At 42.1% G+C, this 19,347-nt stretch overlaps 1 protein-coding gene across 6 annotated transcripts in view; it reads left to right on the top strand.

Annotated features, from left to right (window-relative positions):
- helz (helicase with zinc finger) overlaps positions 1-19,347 on the top strand; it is a 273,419-nt gene that overhangs the window by 200,427 nt on the left and 53,645 nt on the right. For 5 of the 6 annotated variants that reach the window (XM_020511475.2, XM_048610734.1, XM_048610735.1 and 2 more), the window contains one exon: positions 919-1,103. The exons of the other annotated variant lie outside the window; for it this stretch is intronic. In XM_020511475.2, coding sequence (XP_020367064.1) covers positions 919-1,103 — 185 coding nt within the window. The remainder of the gene's footprint in view (positions 1-918; positions 1,104-19,347) is intronic. 6 annotated transcript variants of the gene reach the window in all.

The raw sequence follows: 19,347 nt of genomic DNA, 5'->3' as shown, positions 1-19,347 counted from the left end.
CACAAATATATCTACTCCTTTCACCACCAATGGGCATTAGCAGTGGTGTGTGCCATCTACAAGATGCACTGCAGAAGTTCACCAAGGCTTCTTAGACAATACCTACCAAACCACAACCTCTATCAACTAAATTAACAAGGATAGTAGACATATGGGAATACCAGCACCTGCAAGATTCCTCCAAATCAAATGCCATCCTAATTTAGAAATATATATTTCTATTCTGTGTGTGGCTGGCTTAAAATTCTGGAACACTCTCTTCCCCGACAGCATTGTTGGTGTGCCTACACCAAATGACCTGCAGATGTTCGAGAAGCAATGCTCACTCCCATTTTCTCAAGGGCAAATAGAAATGAGCAATACATGCTGGCCCAGCCAGCAGACCCTACATCCATTGGATGAATTTTTAAAACTCAAACAAAATTGATTTTTTTTTTTGGAGTGCCATAATTAGTATTTAGAACCACAGGATTGGTTTGCTTTCAACAAATTAATAGTTTTTAAATCTGAGAGTAAAATGTTATCTAATGTTGGACTTACCTTGACTTCCGTGTATAAAAAGTGGAGAGAAAGGAGCAGGCAGTTTGCTTAAACTGATATAGGTTTCCTATCATACTGTCAGTTATTGCAGATCATGATGAGTTGAGTGACACAAACCCCTATTTTAATATTAACCTCCTGGGTATACCTGACCTGCTGCTTCAGACATCATGGCAGGTATACTGTGCAACTTCCAGATTTTGTGAATGCAGATAATGCAATAAATAGGAACACTATAAAGCATGTAAATACTTACCCCTCTTTCTGCAGGACAATTGTAGGCAATTAGTGTGTGAAGGCTGGGAAAAGAAGACTAGGATGGATTTTGTGTTTTGTTGATAATCTAGAATTAATTTATTCAAATTTAATGTTTTTCAGTTCAACCCAATCCTACAGTATTAATTGGGAATCCCATCAGAGCATATACTCCACCTCTTGGTCCTCATCCTTCCCTTGGTAAATCTCCAAGCCCTGTCCAACGGATAGATCCTCATACCGGTACTAGCATCCTATATGTGCCTGCTGTCTATGGTGGAAACATGGTGATGTCTGTGCCTTTGCCAGTAAGTTTGTTTTAAAACCTGAACAGATCAAATGGATTTGTAATCAAAAATGTGATTTATTCTTCTATCTCTTTCTACAATTTTATCTTTTATATGCTGAATTAATTTCAAACTGTATCAGTTGTCAGAACATATGTGCTGCAACATTCTCAGCTTAAAATATTTATGTAGTAATCATTTGGTTAGATAAATAGGCTTTGAGGATATATTTTTAATAAAATGCTGTTTAAAAGTCCAGGCATCCTTATTTTGGATTCCTCACATGTGGCCTCAAACAGTAGTGATTGACTGTTTCTTTGAGCTGAGACCACTGGAGATTTGAAAGGTGGCACATTGTTGAAGACTACTGTGCAAAGTGGTCAATGGTGCTAGCAGTAGGAACCAGTATAACTGAAGGCTGAGCCCTCAGTAAGAAGGGACTAGATGTAAAGCCTGAAGAATAATCTGAAAAGAATGCTTTATGACAGACATGAGGATGGATTGAATTGAGAAACACGCCCGAGTGAATTTCTGAGAAGTGCATTTCACGTTAAAACATGAAATGATTTGGATGGAAATTAATTATACAGTTAGCTGTTCAGTTGGCCTGTCATACTACGTTTTCAATTTTGTTGATTTTTCTTTTAAATGTATGTTACTGTCATAAATAAATTATTCAAGTCATTAAAATTGGCTTTCACCTGTCCTCTAAAATGTTGCCACCTAATCAAGGGATTTAAGTCAGATAATTTACCCAAGCATTGCCCCATAGCTGAATTAAACAATACATTTACAGTTGGTCCAAAGCTTTGGAATAAGTACCAATATCGATTTATACAGAGGTTTTCATTGACAACACACCAAACATCAACTGTCCACTTTGACCAACAATTATAGATCATGTCATAAGCTGTCACGTAGAAGGTTTCTTTAATTTGTTCATGAGATGTAGACATTGCCAGCTAGGCTAGAATTTACACAATGCCATTAGGGAGGGAATTCCAAGGTTTGACCCAGCGACACAGAAAGAACGCAGATTATATTTCCAACTCAAGATGGCACTGGTTTGGAAAGGAACTTGCAGATGTTCCCATGTATCTGCTATCCTTTTCCTTCAAGATTGTAGAGTTTGTGGGTTTGGAATGTATTGTTTAAGGTGCCTTGGTGAATTTCTGCTTTGCACCTTCTAAATGGTGCACACTGCTGCCACTGCACTTCAGTGCTGCAGGGAGTGAATATTTATGAATGTGATGCTACTTTGTCCTGGATGATGTCAAGCTGCTTGAGTGTTGGTGGAGTTGCACTTATCCAGACAAGTAGGGAGCATGCCATTACACATCTAACTTGTACCTTGGTTTTGAGAATTCAGGAGGTGAGTTTCTCAATGGAGTATTCCTAGCCACTGACCTGCTGTTCTAGCCAGATTTACCTGTTGAACCAGGTTCACCTCCTGAATCATTGGTTATGGTACACTGGAGGATACGCCACAACAAGAGGTAGCAGAATTGTACTAAAACACAATCTGCAGCTACACACAGCACCTCATGGATTGATCTTGATTTTGCTAGTTTTTTTTAAATGTTAAACCAGTCAGCTCAGTGGTGGTGATGCCGTACATGGAGAGTATCCTCAATGTGAAGATGGGAATTTTTTACTTCAAGGACTCATGTGGACCCTGTTACTCTTATTAATGGCTATGTATCAAGCAGATTGGTGAAATGTCGTGTTTGGAACCAGGTTGACTTCGTTCACTATGAGGTCGTGGATTGGGGGTGTTAACCTGGGCCAATCAGGAAAGCCCTGGCTGACCAATATAACCAGGAGATTAGAATCTCCTCAGTTCAGGGGACAGACTCCAAGTTGGCTGGTCACAACCAGCGTACTGTGCACAAGTAAATAAAGCATGACTTAGTGACTTAGATACCGGCCTCTCTGCAGTTATTTCAGTGGCAATGTGAGAAAATAGTACATGCCTGAAGAACATTCACTTGCAGCAGTCATCTTGGAGTGGGGGTAGGCATTTCCGGCATCATACCTTTATTTGGGAAGCTTGACTCATTTGATCCTGCTGTTGAAGACTGGGCCCAGTATGTGAAAAAATGCGATATTTTTCCTGGCAAAGGACATTGGGGCAGATGAAAAGCAATGAGTAATCCTTCTGACTGCTTATGGATCCATAGCATTCTCAGTTATAAGGGGCTTAACATTCCCAGAATCACCAGACATTAAAACCTTCCAAGAGTCGATGAAGTTGGTTAAGGAATATTAAAACCCCAAATCTCCTCTAATTCTGAGATCCTTTCGCTTTTATTCAGCTGTTATAGAGAACCAGGGGAAACTGTATGAGGATTTTTGACCAGGTTGAGATTACTGGCAGAGGAATGCGATTTTGGGTTAACCCTGAATGAAATGCTGAGACCGTTTGTTATGTGGGATTAATGACATAACCATGCCGAAGCACCTACTAGCTGAAGCCTAACTGGACTTCAGATAGGCACTATAACTGGTGTTGTCACTAGAAAATACAGCAAGTGGAACATGGCAGCTACAGGGCATCCCGATGGAAGTGGACACCCGTATCTGTCTGACTGAGCTCGGGGAACATTTGAGTGTAGGCAATCGCAGAGGCTCACACAGGGCATATCCTGAGCAGAGGGACCCTCGGACACCCACTGCAGAACTCCACAATTTAGCTGAGCCTCAGCTAAAAAGTTCTTAAGGATCTGGACCAGCACACCAGTATGTGAACTTGAGACAGCAAAGGAGTTCTACAAGGCCTGATTTGAGAAAGAAAACTTGTAAGCTGGTACCCAGAGAGTCAGAGAGAGAGAGTCATAGAGAGTCTACAGCACGGAGGCAGGCCCTTCAAGCCAAACTAATCCATGCCAACCAAACTGTCCATCCACATTAACCCTATTTCCCTGCACTTGGCTTATATCCTTCGAAACGTTTCCTATCCACGTTTTCGTCCAAATGCCTTTTAAATGTTATCAAGGTACCTGCCTCAACCACTTCCGCTGGCAGCTCATTCCATATGCATAACACCCTCTGTGGAAAATAGTTGCCCCTCAGGTTCCCATGTATTCTCTCCCTTCTTAGTTTAAACTGATGCCCTCTAGTCCTCGCTTTCCCCAACCGTGGGAAGATGACTGCGTGCATTCACCCTATCCATGCCTCTCATGATCTTATGCACATCTATAAGATCCCCCCTCAGTCTCCTACGCTGTAAAGAAAGAAGTCCTAGCTTGTCCAATCTCTCCCTATAATTTAGTCCCTTGAGTCCTGGCAACATCCTTGTAAATCTCCTCTGCACTCTTTCCAGTCTAATAACATCCTTCCTATAGCACGGTGACTAAAACTGAACTCAATAATCCAAGTGTGGCCTCACCAACATCTTGTACAACTGCAACATAACTTCCCAACTTCTATACACAATGCCTCAACTGAAGAAGGCCAGTGTGCCAAAAGCCTCTTTCACTGCCCTGTGACTCCACTTTCAGAGAACTGTGCACCTGAACTCCAAGGTCCCTCTCTTCCAGTATACTCCTTAAGGCCCTGCCATTCACCATGAAACTCCTACCTTGATTTGACTTTCCAAAATGCAACACCTCACACTTATCCATATTAAACTCCATTTGCCATTTCTCGGCCCACTTCCCCAGCTGATGAAGATCCTGCTGCAATTTCTGATAACCTTCCTTACTGTCCCTGATACACCTATTTTAGTGTCATCCACAAACTTACCAGTCACGCCTTGGACATTCTCATCCAGATCATTGATATAGATTACAATGGCAATGGGCCCAGTACTGACTCCTGAGGCACACCACTAGTCACAGGCTTCTGGTCCAACAAGCATCCAACCTCTCTTACCCTCTGCTTCCTACCATCAAGCCAATTGTGTATCCAATTTGCCAGCTCTGCCTGGATTCCATGCAGTCTAACCTTCCAGAGCAGCCTACCATGTGGAACCTTATCAAAGGCCTTACTGAAATCCATATAGACTATGTCTACCACCCTACCCTCATCAACCTTCCTGGTCACTTTATCGAAGAACTCTTAACAGATTTGTGAGGCATGATCTCCCATGTACAAAGCATGCTGACGACTCTGAATCAAACCCTCTCTTTCCATATGCATGTATATCTTATCCCTCAGAATCTTCTCAAGTAACTTACCTAACACAGATGTTAGGCTTACTGGTTTATAATTCTCAGGTTTTTCTTTGCAGCCATTCTTGAGTAAGGGCACAACATTCACCATCGTCCAGTCTTCCGGGACCTCACCCATGCCTAACGACAATGCAAATATATCAGCCAGGGTCCCCTCAATTTCTTCTCTAGCCTCTTGCAGGGTTCATGGATATATCTGGTCAGGACCAGGAGATTTATCCATCTTCATACATTCTAATACTTCCAACATCACCTCTACTGTAATATGGACTGTCCCCAGGATATCACCACTAACTTCCCCAAGTTTCCAAGTCTTCATGTCCTTCTCCACGGTAAACACAGAGGAGAAATATTAGTTGAGAACCTCGCCCATCTCCTTGGGTTCCACACATACATGTCCACTTTGGTCCTTGAGAGGTCCTATTCTCTCTCTCATTCTTTTTCCTTTAAAATACTTAAAGAATCTCTTTGGATTCACCCTAATCTTCTCAGCCAAAGCTATCTCGTGCCCCCTTTTCGCCCTCATGATTTCCTGCTTCAGTAAACTGCTGTATCCCCTGTATACCGCTAGGGACTCCCTTGATCCCAACTGCCTATGCCTGAGCCAAGCGGCCTCCTTTTTTCTGGTCAAAGCCTCGCTATCTCTTGTCATCCAGGGTTCCCTACTCCTGCCAACCGTGCCCTTTGGCCTCTCAGGAACATATAGACCTTGAATTCTAGCTATCACAGTTTTAAAGGCCTCCCAGTTGCCAGAGGTCGCTTTGCCTACAAACAAACTACTCCAATCAACCCCTGCAAGCTCCTATCTAATTACATCAAAATTCACCTTGCCCCAGTTTAGAACTTGAACTTGTGGACCAGTTTTGTCCTTCTCCATTGCGATTTTAAAATTAATAACACTATTGTCACTGGTCCCAAAGAGCTCCCCCACTATCACCTCAGTTACCTGTCCTGCCCTATTTCCCAAGAGTTGATCGAGTTTTGCCCCTTCCCGAGTAAAACCCTGTGTGTACTGCTTGAGGAAACTTTCCTGATCACATTTAACAAATTCCACCCCATCTAAGCCCTTAACCTACGGCTGTCCCAGTCTATGTTATGAAAACAAAAATTCCCCACTATGACAATCCTATTGCTCCTGCAAGTCTCCACAATCTCCCTGCATATTTGCTCCTCTAATTCCCAGGAGAGTGCACACCCTGGAATGATTAAATTGCTTATTGCCATCCCAGTTGGAACCAATTAAAGTTAATGTTGATTAAATGGTCACCCAGTTCCTATGGAGGTCGGTATCTGTGGTTGCAGAATCTGTCTTTAACACGATTCATTCAAGACTCCAACATTTAAGTTTACACAAGACCTCAGCCAGACTGAGAACATACACTGGGGAACCGTTGCAGATTAAGGGTACAACTTTGGTTCCAGTATCCTATGAGAAGCAGTTGGTGCAGTTACCACTGATAGTAGTGAGAGCCTCGGGCCCAGGCCTATTGGAGTGGAATTGATTGAGAAAGATTCACCTGGATTGGCTCAACATTTCTGGATTAGAAAATGGCTGCCTCAGTGAAGTGCTAGTGAAATACCCAGGAGTATTTCAGGAGGGGCTTGGGACCATCAAAAGGGCCAAAGCCACTTTATATGTTGACCAGGAAGCAATTCTGAAATTTTGAGGCCCCCCCGGTGCCATTTGCTTTGCAGGCAAAAGTAGAGGTGGAAATCAGGAGGCTGGAGAGCGAAGGAATCATCAAACCAGTGCAGTTTGTAGACTGGGCAGCACCGGTCTTACCGATTGTGAACCCTGACTGCTCAGTTCACTTTTGTGGGGATTTTAAGCAAATGGTAAACTGCTTCTCGCAGTTGGATAAATACCTAATCCCTCGCGGAGAGGACTTGTACGCAACGTTGGCAGGGGGTTATCCTTTATGAATCAGGACATGAGCCACACCTGCCTGCAATTGTGACTGGATGAGGTGTCCTAGAAATATGCCACAATTAATACCCATAAGGGTTTATATCAACATCCAAGACTTCCATTTGGGGTATCATCAGCCTGCACCCTTTTCCAGTGGACCATGGAAAACATTTTACAAGGGCTACTCCAGGTTGCCATTTATCTAGATGACGTACTAAATAACAGGGAAGACCAATAAAGAGCACTTGGAGAACTTGAACACTGGTCTCAAAATGGGATGTGGGCATTGCTGGCTGGCCGGCATTGCTTGTCCATCTCTAGTTGTCCTTGAGAAGGTGGTGCTGAGCTGCCTTCTTGAACCGCTGCAGCCCACCTGCTTTGGGTTGACACACAATGCCATTAGGGAGGGAATTCCAGCATTTTGACCTAGCAGCGGTTTCCAGGTCAGGATGATGAGTGACTTGGAGGGCAACTTGGAGATAGTGGTGTTCCATATATCTGCTGTCCTTGTCCTTTTAGATGCAAGTGGTCGTGGGTTTGGAAGGTGCTGTCTAAGGAATCTTTGGTAAATTTCTGCAGTGCATCTTGTTGATAGTACACACTGCTAGTACAGAACGTCAGTGGTGGAGGTAGTGAATGCTTGTGGATGTGGTGCCAATCAAGCGGGCTGCTTTGTCCTGGAAGTGTCAAGCTTCTTGAGTGTTGTTGGGGCTGCGCTCATCCAGGCAAATGGAGAGTATTCCATCACACTCCTGACTTGTGCCTTCTAGATGGTGGACAGGCTTTGAGGAATCAGGAGGTGAGTTAGTTGCCACAGTATTCCTAGCTTCTGACCTGCTCTTGTAGCTACTGTGTTTACATGGTGAGTTCAGTTAAGTTTCTGGTCAATGATAACCCCCCCAGGATGTTGATAGTTGGGGATTCAGTGATGGCTAACACCATTGAATGTCAAGGGGTAGTGGTTAGATTGTCTCTTATTGGTGATGGTCACAGCTTGGCATTTGTGTGGCGTGAACGTCATTTGCAACTTGTCAGCCTAAGCCTGGATATTATCCAGATTTTGTTGCATTTGAACATGGACTGCTTCAGTAGCTGAGGAGTCGTGAATGATGCTGAACACTGTGCAATCATCAGCGAACATCCCCATTGCTGACCTTATGATGGAGGGAAGGTCATTAATGAAGCAGCTGAAGAGTGTAATCAAATGAAGCCTGGCTCCCATGTCTGTACGGGACCTTTGGTCTTTCCTTGGGTTAGTGAACTATTACGGAAAACTCGTACATAACCCTGGCCTCCATCTTGGCACCCTTTCACCCGTGGTTGAAAAAGGGTGGCCTTGGAAATGGTCACGTAGCCAAGAAGTTGCCTTTAGGGAAATGAAACAGCAGTTATCATCATCTAAAACGCGAGAAGTAGGGCTGACATGGGATGCCTCCCCATAGAGTATCAGGGTCGTGTTCGCTTACCGGTGGCCCCTTAGAGAAGATTGCCTAATAGCGTCTACTTCCCATACTTTGGCTGATGCTGAACGCAATTATGCGCAGATAGAGAAGGAAGACTTGGTGGTCATCTTTGGTGTGAGGAATTTCCACCAGTGCCGTTATGGATGGGAATTTGTCATAGTAACAGATCACAACCCCCTGCTAGGGCTACTGAAGGAAGACAAGGTGGTGCCGCCCACAGCTTGTGGTAGAATTCAGCATTAGGGCCCTTATTCTTCACACGTACAAATTAGAACATCATCCAGGAACCCAAGTGGCTAATGCAGATGCCTTGAACCGCCTCCCATTGGCAGATGCGCCACCAGTGGTGCCTGCCATGGAAGGGTCAGTTTTGGTTTTGAACTTCCTGGACGCCCTTCCAGTCATCACTGACAATATCTGACTGTGGACACATGATCCTGCCCTGGCGAAACTAAAAAGCTGTTGGTAATGGGGGCAACAGAAGGGCCATCGCAACCAGGATTGAAACCTTTCTGGACCGGCAAGACCAGATCATCGTAGAGGACGGCCTATTACTATGGGAAGCGCGCGTGATTGTCCCGAGTAAAAGTTGCACCAGATATTGGCTGAGCTCTATCAGGGTCATATAGGGATGATGCTAGCAAGAAGCTATGTCTGGTGGCCAGGGTTGGATGATGACATAGCTGTGTTAGTGGGGCAGTGCTCAGAGCGCCAACAGGGACAAAAATTGCTACCAGCAGCACCCCCACATTCGTGGGAATGGCCAAGCAAGTCCTGGATTCAGTCGACTGTGCCACCCCTTTCACGGGCTCAGTGTTCCTGTTCGTTGGGATGCCTTTTCAGAGTGGTTGGACGTGCGTAAAGTTTGTTCGACAAACTCAGGGATGGCGATTAAGAAGCTGCAACCATCATTCACGATACATGGACTGCTGGGAAAGTACTGGTCATAGACAATAGGATGTCATTCATCAGCAGGTAATTTGAATATTTCCTAAAGTCAAATGGCATTGGGCACATAAGGACAGCTCCATACCATCCATCGTCCAATGGTCTAGCGGAAAGAGCGGTCCAAATGTTGAAGGCAGGCTAAAAGAAGCAACCTACAGTGTCAATTGATACTAAACTGTCCCGGTTCCTGTTCGATTGTAGGACCACCCCACATACGACAACAACGATAGCTCTGGCAGAGTTGCTGCTGGGGAGAAGACGCCACACCAGGTTAAACCTGATATTCCCAGACCTGAGTGGGGTGGGAGGAGGTGAAACGGCAGCAGGAACACCAATGCTGGCCACGTGCCGCCTCTGAGAGAGAATTTAATTCAGGGGATGAAGTTTGGTGCCAGAACTGTGGAAATGGTCCTGTATGGGTGCGAGGTGAGGTTGATGCGAGGTCAGATCCCATCACTTAGAAAGTTTGGAAAGTGATACAGTCCTGAATAAATGTGTGGATCACCTGAAAGCTGTTACCTCACAAACCGGGCAGGAACAGAACAAAACTGGCCCCTCAGAACACCCAGAAGGCCTGTCAGAAACTATAGGTTCTCTCCCTCTGTCTAGTGTCGAGCAAACCTCAGATTCTGAGATGGATGCAGCCTCGATACCGTTACTGCCAGATGAAGAGGAGAGTAAACTCTCCTGAGATGCTCTGGACACAAGAGGCAGGCTACTGTCCAGTACAAGTCACCCATGGTCAGAGTCCCAATCAGCGGACCCGGACTTGGGGTGAAAACGGCGCAGGAGAAACTACAAGCCAACTACCAAGCCTACATTGTTGACTTAGTGGGAAAGGAATGTAGTGAGTGGAACCAGGTTGACTTCGTTGACCACAAGGTCATTGATTGGGATTGTTAAACTGGGCCAATCCGGGAAGCCCTGGCTGACCAATATAATCAGGAGATCAGCATTGCTCCTACCAGGCCTCTGCTTGTCACCGATTCCTTGGTCAGATGGGTATTTTTCCTGGCGGTGGAATATTAATAAAGTTATTTGTACAGCTGGTGTTTTCACTGTGCCTTGCACCTACGCACACACAACATGGGTGCTGGGGAAATAAGCCACTACTGCTAAAAAGAAAAAAAATACATACAATCAGGAGATTAGCATTGCCCCTACTGGGGCTCTGCTTGTCACTGGTTTCTTGGCCCACATGGGTATTTTTCCTGGTGATGGAATATTAATAAAAGTTATTTACATAACTGGTGTTTCTCACTGTGTCCTGCGCCTGCACACAACACGGGTGCTGGAGAAAATATGCACTACTGCTGTCTGGCAGTTGCATAGGAGTAGAAAATAAAGTAAGCCAGGAGATGAGAATCTCGTCAATTCAAGCAACCGAATCTAAGGTGGCTGGTCACAGCCAGTGTACTCTACACAAGTAAATAAAGAGTGACTTGGTGACAGGATTTCTGGCCTCTCTGCAGTTATTTCATGAGAATGAGATCATGTCATCTTGTTGGTTCCCTTACCACATGCTGCTCAGTCAGTCTAGCAACAATGTCCTTTCGCACTTAACCAGCTCAGCTAGTGGTAATGCTGCTGAATCATTTTTTTGTGACGCACATTGAAGACACCACTCAGAGTGCATGCATGTCTTTGTTACTGTCGTGGCGTTCAACAATAAGAGGCACTGATTAATCAGCTGGGGGTGGATGGAATGTAGTAATCGGCAAGAGGTTCCTTTCCCCAGGTTTGATCTGGTGACATGAGACTACATGGGGTCCGCAATCAATGTTGAGGATTCCCAGAGCAACTCCCTCCCAACTGTATTCCTCTGTGCCGCCACCTCAGTTGGGTCTGTCTTGCCAGTTGGACGTGACATAACCAGGAATATATGTGGTGGTGTCTGGGATGTTGTATGTAAGGTGCAATTCCGTGAGTATGACTGTCAGCCTGTTGCTTGACTAGTCTCCGAGAGAGCTTTTCCTATTTTGCCTCTAGTTCCTCGATGCTGGTAAGGAACACTTTGCAGGATCAACAGTATTGAATTTGCCGTTGTCATTTCTGGTGCCTAGGTCAATACCCGTCAACATCATTTCTATTTTGAGACTTTTCACCTGAGTCATCTGTAAGCCAGACCAGGTAAGAATGGCAATTTCTTTCCCTAACAGACGTTAGTGAATCAGATGATTTTCACAGCAATCAGCAATGGTTTCATTGTGGTCATTCAACTTTTATTTCCAGATTTTTGTTTTGCACGTAAATTCCACCATCTGCCATGGTGAGATTTGAATGTGTCCCCCCAGACCTGAGCCTAGATCAGTGTTTCTCTACTTGTGCAGCTGTGTGCACAACTGCTTCAAGGGTCTACACTTGGCCATCAGTGTGCCAATACCATTTGTAGCAATGACTTCCAGTTCCAGAAATCACTGGCATTGGAAGCCAGTGCAAAAGCAAAGAAAGTTATTGGGAATGCTGTTCTAGATTACTCATCCAATGACCATACCAGTACGCCATTGCTAAGTAAGAGTTCATGGTGTAAGGGGTAACAATAACATCGCTAATAGGAAGCAAAGAGTGGCACAAATGTGTCACTTTCCTGGCTACACATAATGGTTAGTGTGCCACTGGGGTCAGCATTGGATTTTCCATTACTTAAAATCTGTGTAGATGTGTGGATTAAAGGAACGATTGTATGTTTGATGGGTTTGCTGATGAAATAAAGACACATAGGAAAACAAGTTGTGAAGAGAACATAAGATGTCTCCAAAAAGGATATAAGTAGGTCAGTGGATAACAATCTAGCTGATAGATTATAATGTGGGAGCATGTGAACTTGTCCACTTTTAGGAAGTTTGGAAAAGGAGCATAGCATTTAAATGAAGAGAGTGCGGAGCTCTGAGGTACAGAGGGATCTGGGTGTCCTAGTACATGAATCTCAAAACAATTAGTGTGCAGATACAGACAGTGATCATAAAGGTAAATGGACTTTATTGCATGCGCAGTAGAATACTAAGATATGTGCTACAGTGCTATAAAGCATTGCTGATACTATGTCTGAAGCACCATGTACACTTTGGGTTTCCTTACTTAAGAAAGGATGCAAGTGCATTAGAAGCAGTTCAGAAAATGTTAACTCGACTGTATCCTGGAAATGAGGTGGATGTTATCATCTAATGAGAAAAGGTTAGACAGGTCTGTGGATGTGTCTGTTGGAGTTTACAAGAATGAGAGGTGATCTTATCGAAGTATTTAAGATACTGAGGATGCTTGACAGAGTGGATGCTGAAAGAATATTCTCTCTGGTGGGAGAGGATGCAGTTTGAAACTGCTAGTTACCCGTTTAAAATGGAGATGTGCTATTTTTGTTCTCAGAGGGTCACGAGTCATTTAAACACTCTTTCCTAGAGAGCAGTGGAGGTGGGGATCATTGAATACTTCAAAGGCAGAGGGTAGATAGATTCCTGACTAATAAAGGAGTCAACTCATCAGAGGTAGGAATGTGGAATTGAAGGCGCAATCAGATCAGCCATCATCTTATTGTAGAGCAGATTACAGGGGCCAAATGGCAAAATTCCTGTTCCTAATCCATATGTTTGAAAAATAAATTGGTTTGGAATTGAGTTCAGTATTATGTTGGTTTGTTTGCCGAATTGCATCAACATGATTTAGTTTAAAATTGGACAATAATTACCTTGTCACCATTTTGTATTGTCATTGGGATAGAATTGTCTTTTTTTAAATATCTAGTGACATTGGAATATTCCCAATAAGAATGAAAAGCTCTGCTTTCGTTAAAACAACATTATGTTTGGGGCTAACTTAATTCTCAGGTTTCCCTCAGTGCAGGTGCTAAATTTCAATTTTGTACATTCATTCTTATTCCTGAATGTCAGATCACTGAATAATGGAAGTACTTAATGGTGGTTTGATGCATTCCACCCATATCTGTGAACTGGATTGTAGCAGTATAACACATTTCAGTTATGATCCATGACTATAAGAGCCAGCAGTCCCTTCCTGAGCCTTCATTGGCATTAACTTGGCTTTCTGAATTGAAAGCTCCAATGAGGTATTTGCATAGCAATTTACAATAGCAGCCGAGGGAACCTAAACAGCCAACAAATTGTGTTGTAAATGACTCCGTGGATCAGGACCTTTCAACAAAGAAAGCATCACTCACTGCTGTATGATAATTAGTTGTTTATAAACGTCATCTGTTTTCCCCAATTCTGCAACAAAATTAACTAAAATGCTTCAAATTTGTCTGTAACATTTGAACAAGACTAACATCTGCTGCACTGGCTGGAAATCAGGTGGAAAATCTTTCTAAAATTAAAATTGCCTTTCTGATTTGCAGAACCCAGTATTTTCAACAGCAGGCAGCCTGTACACTGATACAATGTGGCAGGCCTTTTCTGAGAAACTGAAAAATAATGTGACACGGTGTAATAGCAGAACATTCATGCTGGATTGAAAATATTGAACAAAGAAATTATTGCAGAAAATTTTCAGTTATTTACATTTTAGACTTTGTAGGGGAAATGTAGTTGTATTTCTCTTCAGTTTCTTCTCCCCAAGTTGCTGAGTTGTGGGTAACATTTTGAGGATGTCCAGAGACCATGAGCTTCCAGTAACTTCAATGTGGATTTTTGAAGTATGTTCTTATTTTATCCATCACTCAGTTCTTTTTAAAATTTCGCACCTGAATTGGTCCACGCACAGGTTTGAAAGACAATCCTGAGCTTTCATCACAAAAAAGTTTAATTTGCGTTCAACCAAAATTCATAAACCTCTATTTTCTTCAGTAATCAAGTTTTTTTTTTGGGTTTTTCCATGCTTCTTTGATTTCACAGAAATTACTTGAGCAATGTCCTAAAAACAGTAGATGAAATGTCGTTGTTGATAATGGCCACCATAATCCAAGTGTTGCCTGTGTCACCGTGAAATCAGCTACATTTCCCAAAACAAGCAGTCAAGGTTTTAGTTTAATATCTCATTCAGAATCTAGCTCTTCTGATAAAACAGCATCCCCTCAGCACTGCACAGCGGTGTATGCGTAATTATGTGAAGTTAATTCAAGTGTTAAGAATGAATAATTCTTTTAGTTCACATCGTTGGAATTTTGTAGAATCTGTAAGTTACCAATGAGCAGTGTGAAATGCCATCACTCATCAAGGTGAAGAGTTTTAGTGTTGGACTTTGGGACGTTTTCCATATTGAGCATCCATTTTTTCAGCATTGAGCACCAGATGTAGCACAAATTGGATGTTGAATAAAGCTTTCATTATGATTAGGCAATGTGCTGAAACCCTTAAGAAGTGAAGTTTAGGGTAATGTTTTCACTTCTGCACTGTGTCTTCATTGATATTGATTGCCATGTTATTGCCATGCACTTGAGCACGTTCAGTACTAGAAGGAGAGTACTCAAACTTATTTCACAAAATATTGTCTTTGCCAGCAAACAGTTTATACCTTAATCTCATCAGAATTTGAAACCAGGTGTTGGGCGTAAAGTACCTTAGCTAGTCCACTCGACTTGTTGTGCAAAAAAACTTGAATGACAAATGGTACAGTAAATGGGATGAACTTGTGTTCTCCCATGGATGTGATTTTGATTAGAATTATTTATGAATTTCTCATGATCACAATCCACTGCAGTTGAGTTGGAGTGAGAGTTTAGAAAGCAGTGATGTTTGTGGGTACAGTACCTATTGAATAAGAACGAGAGCTGGAGTAGAAGAGTCAGCCCCTTGAGCCTGCTCTGCCATTCAGTACGTTCATGGCTGATCTCATTTCAACTTCAGCTCCACTTTGCTGCCTGCTCCCTGTAACCCTTCAACCAATTGCTAAATAAAAATCTCTCTCTCTCCTCAAAATTACTCAATGTCCCAGCATGCACCACACTCTAGGGTAGTGAGTTCCACAGATTCACGATCCTTTGAGAAAAGTAATTGGAAAGTTCAATCCATTCCTTCCCTGAGTATATAGCTTTGCAAAACACAAATTCATCCCCCACTGTAGTATTGATCAATTCTATATTTCAGGAAGAATGTGAGGCTTTGGAGGTTGGACAGAAGAGACTTACAAAAGTGAGGTTTATTTTATTCGTTCCTGGCATGACAGTGTTGTTGACACATCTCGCATTTATTGTCCACCCAATTGTGAGCATTAGTGAGTTGCTTTCTTGAATAGCTCCAGTGCATCTGATGCAGGTAAACCCACAATCCTGTCAGGGAAGGGGGTTGATCGAACTGCAGTGAAGAAACAATGATATAGTTCTAAGCCATGACAAGGAATGCATCTTGTAAGTGGCGGTGTTCCCATGCAACTGGTGCTGTTGATCTTGTGGGTACTAGAGACCATATGTTTTGAAGGTAGTATCAAAGGAGTCTTGATTACAATTACATGAATCAATTGGCAAAGCATGGTTTGATCCCTTTACCACAGAGAAGTATCTAAGAGGAGCTTTGATGGCATTGTTTAAAATCTTGAAAGGTTAAAATAGAGTATACAAAAAAATTGTTCTAACTGCTGAAGGGTCAGTTATCAGAGAACACACCACTGAAGTGATTCACAAAAGAACAAGAGGTGACTTTATGCTTCAAAATGTGTTTAGGATTTAGAATGCAATGGAGTAGTTTCCGAAAACAATTCCTGAAGGATAAACAGTTGCAGACATAAGGTAAGAGCATGAGATTGGGACTTACTGGATCACTCTCCAAGACAGCTAGTGCAGTCTTTATGGGCCAAATGGCCTCCTACAGTGCTTGATTGAGCTAAACGTATGATGGGAAGCTGGGGGAAATTATGTTATATGTTAGCACTGTAGTTGCTGTCATCTGACAAGCCACCATTTCTCACTAGCAGTTTATTGGATAGAGAGAGGATGGAACTCCATTGTCAGGCTTGTCACAGTCGAACAGAGCACCTTCCTGGCAATGCTCAGAATAAAGGACAGTCTTGTTAGTGAGGTAGCAGAGATCCTATGGGACCAATTCACAACAAAGGCCAGGACCTGCAAAAGCTGCAGGGTAAGAAGACTGAAAAGGGTCAGAGTAGTATGTTTTTTAATTGATGAATTTCTGATTAACACTGCAAAGTAACTGAGATTAAAAGTGATTTTGTTCAAAGAAGGAGAAAATTTGCAATTTCTGATTTTTGGTTGCTGATAGGAAAAGGACATTGTCAGAAGAACACTAGTTTCAATTGGCCCAGTATTCCTTCCCTCCCTGGTTGTAAACGTGTTAAAATGCAAAGAGATTCCCAAAATCATGTTGAGAAGATTATTAAATTGAGATGTAATGGGTCAGTAAAACAGATTTACTTCTTGCATTTAAGTTATTTCAATATGAAATATGACTTTTAATGCAGTTCGGTGCCAGTGCAGAGAAATTCAAAAAGTTTAAACTATGGAAATAACAAGGAATTAATTACACGGTTGACTGATCTATCTTCATGTGTAGACAAGGTTAATACATTGACTTTTTGAAATGTTTCAGCCCATTTGTTTTAGTATCAGTGAATTTATTAAATAAAGCTGTGCAGTTTATCACTTCAGTGCTAATGTAAATCATATTTTTATCTAGTCTGGAGCAGAAACCATGTTGCATAAATAAAACTGGTTTAGACAAAAATTAGAAACCGTAACTTCCTTGCTAAGATGCAGGAAGACAGCAAAATTCAAGAATACTGCAAATGAGGGAGCTGAGACCCACAGGTTATGCTCTAAAATGTGAAAATTGCAAATGGTAATCTTGTGAGTTGCTCACTCATGCACTGTCTTTACTTTAGCCTTTCTCTTTCCTCCCCTGCTTTCCAATCTCACCCTTCCTGGGGTTTTGTCCATGCTGTCTACTCTCTTTCCCTCCCCATACTCCTACCCCATAACTTCTACCCCATTGCTCTTGCTCTTGCTCTCTTGCACTCTCTCCTGTGACTTATTCTCTCTCACACACTATAATGAAATATCATCTCTTCAAATTGTTTATTGTTACTACCTGTGTAAGGCCTAGATTATAGTGTCTTCTGTGTGCCATCATGCCATGTTCTTCATGTGAGATTCATACCAAAATGCAATTTAACGCAGTTTTTTTCTTTTACTAATGAAAGCAATTCAAGTGATGAGATGACTGTAATGAGACATGAAGTTTGTTGATTTTCTGATTTCATTTGCCATAAAACTATAGACTGTAAGAAATGGCTGTCCCTTCTGGGTACGAAATTATACTATATTATGAGGATTGAATGAAGGATTGTCACTTCACATTTAACCTGGGTTGGGATTGCTTCCATGCTAATGCTTGGTGTGGAGAAATAAATAGGAATTTTTGAGGCCTCAGCACTGACATCCTTCCCTTTACACCAGCATACTCCATTCTCAACCAAAAGCATATTGAAACATGAAAAAAATAAGTGAAAAGATGATGGATCCAAATTGCACATTCCTGCTGCTCTCTGTCATCTTGACAAAATTGAAGAGCTTAATACTATAGTTGAGTTTCTGTTTGTCTCATAACAATTTTTTTAAGAGATGATAAGGAGGAGAAAGCACATTTGCTAGAAAATTACTGCAGTGCAGTTTTAACTGTTTTTCATCAGCTAAAGTAACAATTGAGCTAATGGTTGAGTATTTTCCAGTTGAAAATATACAGTTATTAGGACATGCAACCTAATAAATCTCCCCATTAATGAAGTTAACCATAACCAGCTCTCAAATTTTACAGTAAGCCTTGCTTGTGGAAAGATTTTTCATTAGACTGCTGAGCAGCAATTTACCAATACTGTTCACAGATGCAATCACTTGCCGACACTTCAAGTCTGAATTTGCATAGGAGGGATGTTACTTTGATAATAGTGGAGGTGGATTGTAAATATTGGCAAGAGACTGTACTTGAACTGAACTTGGGAAATAACATGAGAGAAAGAGGATTAGGAATTAAAAGATGTGCTGCAAGTACTGAAACTTTTTTTTATTCACTTGTGGGACATGGGTATCGCTGGCTAGCCATCATTTATTGGATTGATTAATTGGATTGGATTGATTTATTGTCACATGTACCGAAATATAGTGGAAAAACTTTGTTTACGAGCAGTACAGGCAGATCACAGCAAGCAAAGGATACAGATCAAAGAGACTTGGAGGCATACAGGTTACATTGCAGGTTACATTATTTGAGGCTAGAATCCATTCAACAGTCTGATAACAGCCAGAAAAAAGCTGTTCCTGAACCTGCTTGGGAGTGTGTATCTTCTGCCTGACAGATTGTAGATGGTCATTACCAGGGTGCAATGGGACTTTCATGATGTTGGCCACCTTTGTGCGGCAGCAAGCTGTATAAATATTGCCTGTCCCTAGCTGCCCTTGAAACATGAGTGTTAATAGAAGGTACAAAAAGGTGTGACGTGAATATCAGACTTGTCTTCTTGCAGAAAGCATTAAAGGTTGACTTTATCAAAGGAAAAAGTATTTGTGGAATTTTATATTTCCATGCCCACATCTGAGCTTCTAAAATAAATGATAGTAATACGTTGTGAAAGTTGTCATCTTCATTTTATTTCTCTGCATAAAAATTGCTTCCAATAACTAGTTAAGTGCTCAAACAAAAGTATCAGAGGGAGATCAGGTCTGCATTTTCAGTCTTATGTAATGTCAGTTCTTTTTTATATAGTTAGAAGGTCTTACTGAGGTGGAAGCTAATTTTGCTATTGCAAATGCAATAGTACTGACATCTAATGTTCAGAGCTGAAGTCAACAATTTCTGCATCTCCACCGTTTGAATTCA

Source organism: Rhincodon typus, chromosome 23 (assembly GCF_021869965.1).
Source record: "Rhincodon typus isolate 14 chromosome 23, sRhiTyp1.1, whole genome shotgun sequence".
Taxonomy (NCBI): domain Eukaryota; kingdom Metazoa; phylum Chordata; class Chondrichthyes; order Orectolobiformes; family Rhincodontidae; genus Rhincodon; species Rhincodon typus.
Note: the sequence above shows the minus strand (reverse complement) of the source record. Positions and strands in the feature narration are given on the sequence as shown.